General features: G+C 61.7%; 1 protein-coding gene across 1 annotated transcript in view; it reads left to right on the top strand.

Annotated features, from left to right (window-relative positions):
• Positions 1 to 7,809, top strand: part of FASN (fatty acid synthase) — a 19,051-nt gene extending 11,242 nt beyond the window's left edge. Inside the window, exons 22-42 of the mRNA XM_040244810.1 lie at positions 281 to 585; positions 891 to 1,283; positions 1,433 to 1,597; positions 1,714 to 1,832; positions 1,913 to 2,067; positions 2,218 to 2,421; positions 2,578 to 2,728; positions 2,814 to 2,992; positions 3,083 to 3,202; positions 3,399 to 3,521; positions 3,648 to 3,871; positions 3,950 to 4,151; positions 4,279 to 4,430; positions 4,541 to 4,632; positions 4,829 to 4,980; positions 5,066 to 5,308; positions 5,639 to 5,827; positions 6,054 to 6,284; positions 6,376 to 6,596; positions 6,684 to 6,782; positions 6,854 to 7,809. Of these exons, the coding sequence (XP_040100744.1) occupies positions 281 to 585; positions 891 to 1,283; positions 1,433 to 1,597; positions 1,714 to 1,832; positions 1,913 to 2,067; positions 2,218 to 2,421; positions 2,578 to 2,728; positions 2,814 to 2,992; positions 3,083 to 3,202; positions 3,399 to 3,521; positions 3,648 to 3,871; positions 3,950 to 4,151; positions 4,279 to 4,430; positions 4,541 to 4,632; positions 4,829 to 4,980; positions 5,066 to 5,308; positions 5,639 to 5,827; positions 6,054 to 6,284; positions 6,376 to 6,596; positions 6,684 to 6,782; positions 6,854 to 7,243 (4,109 nt within the window). The 3' untranslated portion in view covers positions 7,244 to 7,809. The remainder of the gene's footprint in view (positions 1 to 280; positions 586 to 890; positions 1,284 to 1,432; positions 1,598 to 1,713; positions 1,833 to 1,912; positions 2,068 to 2,217; positions 2,422 to 2,577; positions 2,729 to 2,813; positions 2,993 to 3,082; positions 3,203 to 3,398; positions 3,522 to 3,647; positions 3,872 to 3,949; positions 4,152 to 4,278; positions 4,431 to 4,540; positions 4,633 to 4,828; positions 4,981 to 5,065; positions 5,309 to 5,638; positions 5,828 to 6,053; positions 6,285 to 6,375; positions 6,597 to 6,683; positions 6,783 to 6,853) is intronic.
• Positions 7,810 to 9,319: the final 1,510 nt, after the last annotated feature.

Raw genomic sequence — 9,319 nt, 5'->3', positions numbered from 1 at the left:
TCTAGTATACCAGTGGGGCAGGGCAGGGCCCCCTTTGCCCATCTAGTGTACCAGTGGGGCAGGGCAGGGCTGCCCTTTGCCCATCTAGTGTACCAATGGTCAATGCCAGTTTCCAGCCCTGGAGGACTGGACAGTCCACTCCATCCCTCTATTTTCCATTAGTGGGCAAAACCAGGTAGTGGGTTCTGCTCCAAGCAGTCACCAGTTCCTGGTGGGGGGAGCTTCAGGAACCCTAGCCCAGCTGAGGCTCTTCTTTGACACGCGACTCTCCCCTCCCCAGGGCTGGCACAGGTGCTGCAGACCAAGGTGGCCCAGCAGGGGATAAAGATGGTGGTTCCTGGGCTGGACAGTACCCAGGCTCCCCAGGAGGCCCCACAGCAAGGCCTGCCTCATCTGCTGGCCACCGCCTGCCAGCTGCAATTCAACGGGAACCTGCAGATGGAGATGGGCCAGATCCTAGCCCAGGAGAGAGCCCTGCTGTGTGACGACCCCCTGCTCAGTGGGCTCCTCAACTCCCCAGCACTGAAGGCATGCGTGGACACTGCCCTGGAGAACATGACCAGCCTCAAGATGAAGGTGGTGGAGGTGGGTGCCCCGCGCGGCCGCAGGCCCAGTGCACAAGGACTCAGATACAAGCAGTCCCGAACCTAAAGGAGGGCCAGGGCCTCTCAGATGTGAGGTCACCCAACTCGTGATGGTGCTGAGGCTGCCTAGACACCAAAGGGGAAGGGGGCACTGGGAAGGGACTGGTTCCAGGGGTGTGGTGGGCAGGGCAGCCCTGGCCAATGACCTCTGCAGAGTCGGTGGGCAGGCCTTTCTGGGAAACACCCAGCTGAGAGGGGGAGACGCCTGCCCAGCGGCAGCTAATCCAAGAAGATACTCCATCCCAGGTGCTAGCTGGTGACGGCCAACTGTATTCCCGCATCCCCACGCTGCTCAACACTCAGCCCCTGTTGGAACTGGGCTACACAGCCACTGACCGCCACCCCCAGGCCCTGGAGGCTGCCCAGGCCAAGTTGCAGCAGCTCAACATAACCCAGGGCCAGTGGGACCCCTCGGACCCGGCCCCCAGCAACCTGGGTGGGGCCAACCTCGTGGTGTGCAACTATGCCCTAGCCAGCCTCGGTGACCCGGCCACAGCTGTCGGCAACATGGTGGCTGCCCTCAAGGAGGGAGGCTTCCTGTTGCTGCACACGCTGCTCAGAGGACACCCCTTGGGAGAGATTGTCACCTTCCTCACCTGCCCTGAGCCACAGCAAGGCCAACGGCACCTCCTGAGCCAGGTGCAGGCGGGGCTGGGATTGGGTGGATGGGGGTGGGGGGCGGGGCCAGGATGGGGTGGACAGGGCTGGGGGGCGGGGCCAGGATGGGGTGGACAGGGCTTGGGGGGCGGGCCGGGAAGCTGCCGAGCCCTGACCCCCTCAACTCGCAGGATGAGTGGGAGAGCCTTTTTGCTGGCACGTCCCTGCACCTGGTGGCCCTGAAGAAGTCCTTCTATGGCTCAGTGCTCTTCCTATGTCGCCGGCTGGCCCCACGTGACAGCCCAATCTTCCTGTCCGTGGAGGATACCAGCTTCCAGTGGGTTGACTCCCTGAAGGTCAGTCCTTCCCAGCCCCCACCAGGCCGGGCTGACTCGGCTCCAATGCTGGGACCGGGGAACCCACCCCGTCAGGCAACCCTTCCCTCTTCAACCCTTTCTTCATCCTTCTACAGAACATCCTGGCCGATTCCTCCTCCCGGCCCGTGTGGCTCATGGCTGTTGGCTGCACCACCTCAGGGGTTGTGGGCTTGGTGAACTGTCTCCGGAAAGAGCCTGATGGGCAGCGGATTCGGTGAGATGCCCACTGTGCCACGTGCCCCTTGCCCCCAGGACCCCACCACAGCCTCCTCTTACCTGTCTGGCTGCCCACAGGTGCGTCCTGGTGTCTAACCTCAACAGCACGTCCCCCATCCCTGAGATAGCCCCGAAGTCCTTGGAGCTGCAAAAGGTGCTCCAGAGTGACCTGGTGATGAACGTCTACCGTGATGGGGCCTGGGGAGCGTTCCGCCACTTCCCACTGGAACAAGGTGAGCCCCCCAGGACTGCCCTGCTCCTCTGGGTTCCTCGCCTCCCAGGTGGGTGGACTGAGGAGAGGGCAAGAGGACTCTGGCTGGAAGCCCTGCTCCAGGCCAGGGCCACATGCGATCCTAGGGGCTCCACTTCCTGTCACCCCCTAGACAAGCCCGAGGAGCAGACGGAGCACGCCTTCATAAACGTCCTCACCCGAGGGGACCTGTCTTCCATCCGCTGGGTCTGTTCCCCTCTACGCCACGGCCAGTCCACGGGCCCTGGCATCCAGCTCTGCACCATCTATTACGCCTCCCTCAACTTCCGCGACATCATGCTGGCCACGGGCAAGCTGTCCCCTGACGCCATCCCAGGTACAGGCAGCCCACGGTAGGGGGAACAGAACAAAGACCGCCCCTCCCTGGGGCCAGGGCCTGGGACGAGAGGGGTCCTCACCCTGCAGTGCTCAGGAGCCTGGGAGGCTCCTCCCAGTGAGGTCAGGGGCTCACTCACCCGCCATCTGTCCCCAGGAAATTGGGCCTCTCGGAACTGCATGCTAGGCATGGAGTTCTCTGGCCGAGATGCCAGCGGGAAGCGTGTGATGGGGCTGGTACCTGCCGAAGGCCTGGCCACCTCCACTCTGGTGCCTCAGAGCTTCCTGTGGGACGTGCCTTCCAACTGGTGAGTCACCAGGGCTGGGACCTGGGGCCCGATGTAGACGTGGCCAGGCATCAGGCCAGAGCTGACCCCTGCACTGTGCCCTTAGGACCCTGGAAGAGGCCGCCTCGGTGCCCGTTGTCTACAGCACAGCCTACTACGCGCTGATAGTCCGCGGGCGCATGCAACCAGGGGAGACGGTGCTCATTCACTCGGGCTCCGGTGGCGTAGGCCAGGCTGCCATTGCCATTGCCCTCAGCCTGGGCTGCTGTGTCTTCACTACTGTGGGTAAGCCTCCAACCCTTCCCAGAGCTCAGGACTGTCCGCCTGGCAACGCTGCCAAAGCCCAGACTCACCAGGTGTGCCTCTCTCTGCCAGGGTCAGCCGAAAAGCGGGCATACCTTCAGTCCAGGTTCCCCCAGCTCAACGAAACCAGCTTTGCCAACTCCCGGGACACATCCTTTGAGCAGCATGTCCTGTGGCACACAGCCGGGAAGGGTGAGTGGTCCCCATCACTCACCACCCACCATCGACCTGTATCCTCAGCCCCTTCTTCCTTCCATCCCCCACTCACCAGCCAAGCTGGAGGAGACGCTGGCCCATGCTGGGACAGGGTCCAGCCCTTCAGACTTGTGTTAGGTTGGCCGGGCTGTGATCTTCATTATGGGGACCCTGCCTGCCCCCCTATCCCAAGGTGTTGACCTGGTCCTCAACTCCCTGGCGGAAGAGAAGCTGCAGGCCAGTGTGCGGTGCCTGGCCCAGCATGGTCGATTCCTGGAAATTGGCAAATTTGACCTTTCCAACAACCACCCCCTGGGTAAGATGGGACAGCAGGCCTGGTGGGCAGCTGGGTGGGCAGGGGGCTGTTGGGCAGAGCGGGGATCTGCAGGGTGGTGGGCTGTGGGCTATGTGGTGAGGCCCCCCTGCCTGCCCACCTGTCCAGGCATGGCCATCTTCCTGAAGAACGTGACTTTCCACGGGATCCTACTGGACGCACTCTTTGAAGAAAACAGCACCATGTGGCAGGAAGTGTCGACGCTGCTGAAGGCGGGCATCCGGGAGGGTGTGGTACAGCCCCTCAAGCGAACAGTGTTCCCCCGGACCCAGGTGGAGGACGCCTTCCGCTACATGGCCCAGGGCAAACACATCGGCAAAGTGGTCATTCAGGTGAGTGGGGTGCCCTGGGGGTCTCTGGCCCCTGCCCCTGCCAGCAGTGCGTGAGCAGGGGCCCTGCTTGGGCTGCAGGTACGTGAGGAAGAGCAGAAGGCGGTGCTGCACGGGACCAAACCCACCCAGATGGTGGCCTTGTGCAAGACCTTCTGCCCAGCCCACAAGAGCTACATCATCACTGGGGGCCTGGGTGGCTTTGGCCTAGAGCTGGCCCACTGGCTCGTGGAGCGAGGGGCCCAGAAGCTGGTGCTGACCTCCCGCTCTGGGATCCGCACAGGTGAGTGGCCCGAGGGTGGGGCAGTGGGAAGGGCCTCCTTCAGACCCCTTTATGGTGCTCTCAGGGCACCTAGACTTGGGACCAGACCTTCATTTGTCCATCCCTTCCCACTGTCTGTGTCCCGCAGGCTACCAAGCCAGGCAGGTCCGTGAGTGGAAACGCCAGGGTGTGCAGGTCCTGGTGTCCACCAGAGATGTCAGCTCACTGGATGGCACCCGGAGGCTTATCACTGAGGCCGCCCAGCTTGGGCCCATAGGAGGCATCTTCAACCTGGCCGTGGTGAGGATGGCTTTAGAGGGGCTGGAGCCAGCTGCCCAGGGAAGGGCCCCTCCCAAGAAGCCCTCCAAAGGCCTGGGGCCGAGGCAGGTGCTAAGATCCCCTCACCCCAGGTCCTGAGAGATGCCATACTGGATAACCAGACCCCTGAGTTCTTCCAGGACGTCAACAAGCCCAAGTACAATGGCACCCTGAACTTGGACAGGTGGGCTCCTCCCTTCTCTCCCTCCTTCTCCCTGCACGGCCCTCACACTGGTGTCCAGAGACCTGGCCATGGGCCTCTGCTGGGGTCTGACTGCAGGTCCAGGGAAGGGGAGGCGGTTTGGTGGACAAGCAGCAGTCCTGGGCATGACAGCCGGTGGGCTGGGGAAGCCGGCTGGGGGTGACTTAAGAACCCACAGGGTGACCCGGGAGGCATGCCCGGAGCTGGACTACTTCGTGGTCTTCTCTTCGGTGAGCTGTGGGCGTGGCAATGCCGGCCAGACCAACTACGCATTCGCCAACTCCACCATGGAGCGCATATGTGAGAAGCGTCGGCACGACGGCCTCCCAGGTGGGCCCACCCGCCGCTCCCCAACTCTCGTGGTGCCACCCTCACAGCTACCCTGACTCACCGCGGCGCCACTGCCCACCCACAGGCCTCGCCGTGCAGTGGGGCGCGATTGGTGATGTGGGCCTCCTCGTGGAGCTGAAGGGCACTAACGACAAGGCCATCGGCGGGACGCTGCCCCAGCGCATCACCTCCTGCCTGGAGGTGCTAGACCTCTTCCTGAACCAGCCCCACCCCGTCCTGAGCAGCTTTGTGTTGGCAGAGAAGGCTGCGTCCCGTAGCCCCGGCGGCAGCCAGCAGGACCTGGTGAAGGCTGTGGCTCACATCCTGGGTGAGGCAGCACCCTGGCCCCTCCCCACCGGCAGACACTCCAGAGTCTGGTCTCCCAGGCTGCCAAAGGGGGGCGTGCTGGGCTTGCTCATAGAGGGAGAGGCACAGGTGGTCTGTGCAGAGCTGGGTGGGGGCTGTGGGTCCCATGGTACAATCTGTTCAGTTCAGTTGCTCAGTCGTGTCCGACTCTTTTCGACCCCATGAACCGTCACACGCCAGGCCTCCCTGTCCATCACCAACTCCCGGAGTTTACTCAAACTCGTGTCCAGGGTACAGCACCCACCCAGGGCCCCTCCCGCATTGCCAACTGAGCTGCCTTCCCACCCCCCAGGCATCCGTGACTTGGCCACCGTCAGCCTGGACAGCTCGCTTTCAGACCTTGGCCTCGACTCACTCATGGGTGTGGAGGTGCGCCAGATGCTGGAGCGTGAGCAGAACCTTACACTGTCCACGCGGGAGATCCGGCAGCTCACCATCCGCAGGCTGCAGGAGATTTCCGCGCGGGCTGGCACAGCTGATGGTGGGTATGGAGGGGGTGTCCCCGAAGTAGCACTGTCCCCTCAGGGCTCTTGGCCTCCAAGCAGGTCAGGGTCTGTCCATCTGGCCCCTTCCTGAGAGACCTCCTTGGGCCCCCAGCGGCCCCCATCCACCTGCCCTGGCCACCCGCGGCTGACAGGTGTGTGTGTCTGTGTGTTTGTGGCAGGGGACCCTATGGTATCTTCCCTGGTATCTGCCCCTCTTCACAGAGCTGACAAACTCCACACCCAAATTGGACAGCCCTGCCCAGTCGCAGACCCAGCTGAACCTGAGCACCCTGCTGGTGAACCCCGAGGGCCCGACCTTGACACGGCTCAACTCAGTGCAGAGCTCCGAGCGGCCCCTGTTCCTGGTGCACCCCATTGAGGGCTCTACCACCGTGTTCCACAACCTGGCCGCCAAGCTCAGCATCCCCACCTATGGCCTGCAGTGCACAAGAGGTATGTCAGGGGCCTACTGGGCTGCCCCCCAGGGAGTTGGGGATGGCAAGGCACCTGCAGACGAGGGCTAAGCCTCATGCTGTGCCCGCAGCGGCGCCCTTGGACAGCATCCAGAGCCTGGCTGCCTACTACATGGAGTGCATCAAGCAGGTGCAGCCGGAGGGGCCCTACCGCATCGCGGGCTACTCCTACGGGGCCTGCGTGGCTTTCGAGATGTGCTCACAGCTGCAGGCCCAGCAGAGCGCTGGCCCCACGAACAACAGCCTCTTCCTGTTTGACGGCTCCCACGCATTCGTGATGGCCTACACTCAGGTGAGGGCGGCCGCGGACGGGAGTCCCCGGGTCCGCAGGCCCAGCCCCTTGAACCTGCCACTGCAGCAGCTCCTCCTCCCTTTGCAGAGCTACCGGGCCAAGATAAACCCCGGCTGCGAGGCCGAGGCCGAGGCCGAGGCCATGTGCTTCTTCATGCGGCAGTTCACGGAGGCGGAGCACAGCAGGGTGAGTCGCCCGGCCTCCCGATGCCCCCGCTCCCGCCCCCAGCGCCGCTCGCTCACTGTCCTGTCCTACAGGTGCTGGAGGCCCTCCTGCCCCTCGGGGATCTGGAGGCGCGTGTGGCAGCCACCGTCGAGCTGATCGTGCAGAGCCACGCGGGCCTGGACCGGCACGCGCTCAGCTTTGCTGCGAGCTCCTTCTACCACAAGCTGCGCGCCGCGGAGCAGTACGCGCCGCGGGCCACCTACCACGGCAACGTGACGCTGCTGCGCGCCAAGATGGGCAGCGCCTACGGGGAGGGCCTGGGTGCCGACTACAATCTGTCCCAGGTGTGCGACGGCAAGGTGTCCGTGCACATCATCGAGGGCGACCACCGCACGCTGCTGGAGGGCAGCGGCCTGGAGTCCATCCTTAGTATTATTCACAGCTCCCTGGCCGAGCCGCGCGTCAGCGTGCGGGAAGGCTAGGCCACCGGCCGGCCTCCCACCCGCCGACCCTGGCACCGCACCCCGCATGGGGGCGCCCATAGGACCAGCACCCCCACGCACAAACACACACCCCACCCCGCGGCTGCCCTGGGCGCGGGGCCGAGACCAGCGCCGCCGACTCGGAGACCCGCCTGGTCTGTGAAGAGTTGGCTGAGCCGCTAGCCGGGCCGAGCTTCCAGAACCTCACGGGCTCTGCCGCACTGGTGTGGTTGTCGTTTTTCTGTTTCTCCTATTTATTGCGTTGCCATGGGGGGCGGGGGGTGGGGAGGGGAGACGCTGGTCGGTCCACCTGTGAGGCCGGCACACTGCGGGAGCCGGGCCCAGGGCCCCATGATGCCGGAGGTCGCGCGGAGCAGCCCTGGGCGCTGGGCACCCACCCTATTTGTCTGTGTTCGTTTTTCAAGAAATAAGGTTCAAATTGCTGCGTGGGCTTTGAAATTTACTGTAATTGTCTGTGTAAAGAACCATGTCTGTATTCTGTTTCATTTTTACACCAACCCGGTAAAGGTCTTGTCTCCCATGATTAAATCCCTCATTCGCTCTGGCGTCTGGGCATCCTTTCATCCTGCCTGCTGATCAGCTCTGTGAGCCTCCACTGTCCTGACGCCCCGGGGAGTACCACCCTCTGCTCCCCACAGGAGTGTGTGTGCGGGAGGTGGGGCGGGGAGGTGATGTGGTACCTGGCTCCAGGAAACAGGCTGGACATCTCCAGGGAAGAGGCCCCTTGATCAGGGAAACTTGACCAGGAGGAGACAGGTAGGCAGTCTGAAAATCGGCTGGCATAATTGTGGAGGACCCTCCTGCAGGGTAGCCTTGCCAGAATTCCTTCTCCCTCAGGGAAACCTTGGGTTTTCTCTCCTTGACCTCACCCGAGTGCAGGATGCCCCCCCACATTATTGAGAGTAATTTTTACTTGAAGTCAGCTGGTTGTAGACCTGTACCGCATGGACCAAATACCTTCACAGCAACACTTAGATGAGTGTTTGCTTAACTGTCCAAGTCCAGTGGAAGACTGACCATCACAGGTTTCAGTTCAGTCGGTCAGTCGTGTCTGACTGCAATCCCATGAACCGTAGCACTCCAGGCCTCCCTGTCGACACAGGTTTAGGAGGAATGAAGGCTGGATGAGAGGGAGTAAGGGGCATGGAGGCCCTGGGGAAGGCTGAGCCCTTCCAAGCCAAGGGAGGAGGTGGACCCGCTGGGCTGGAGGCTTCCGGGCCAACAGAAGTGAGCCGGAACAGGGAAAGAGATGGGCCCTGCAGTGAGCCAGGACTAAATTGGGCAGGGAGAGTAAGGCCCCCTGCTAGATTCCTATCAGAAATTACAGATGTGACTCAACTAAGATTATACATATATTAAAAGGCTAAGGACTTTGCAGTGGTCCAGAGGTTAAGCCTCTGTGCTATAGCAGGGGGTGTGGATTCAAACCGTTGCCTCAGAACTAAGACCCTGTGTGCTGCATAATATGGCCAAAAAGAAGGCTAATCAGTTCAGTTGCTCAGTCGTGTCCGACTGTGACCCCATGAATTGCAGCACACCAGGGCTCCCTGTCCATCACCAACTCCCAGAGTTCACTCAGACTCACTTCCGAGTCCGTGATGCCATCCAGCCATCTCATCCTTGGTCGTCCCCTTCTCCTCCTACCCCCAATCCCTCCCAGCATCAAAGTCTTTTCCAATGAGTCAACTTTTCACGTGAGGTGGCCAAAGTACTGGAGTTTCAGCTTCAGCATCATTCCTTCCAAAGAAATCCCAGGGTTGATCACCTTCCGAATGGACTGGTTGGATCTCCTTGCAGTCCAAGGGACTCCCAAGAGTCTTCTCCAACACCACAGTTCAAAAGCATCAATTCTTCAGCGCTTAGCCTTCTTCACAGTCCAACTCTCATATCCATACACGACTACTGGAAAAACCATAGCCTTGACTAGCCTCTGCTTTTGAATATGCTATCTAGGTTGCTCATAACTTTTTTTCCAAGGAGTAAGCATCTTTTAATTTCATGGCTGCAGTCACCATCTGCAGTGATTTTGGAGCCCAAAAAAATAAAGTCTGACAC

This window comes from Oryx dammah, unplaced genomic scaffold, assembly GCF_014754425.2.
Source record: "Oryx dammah isolate SB20612 unplaced genomic scaffold, SCBI_Odam_1.1 HiC_scaffold_8, whole genome shotgun sequence".
Taxonomy (NCBI): domain Eukaryota; kingdom Metazoa; phylum Chordata; class Mammalia; order Artiodactyla; family Bovidae; genus Oryx; species Oryx dammah.
This window is presented reverse-complemented; position numbering and strand designations above follow the sequence as displayed.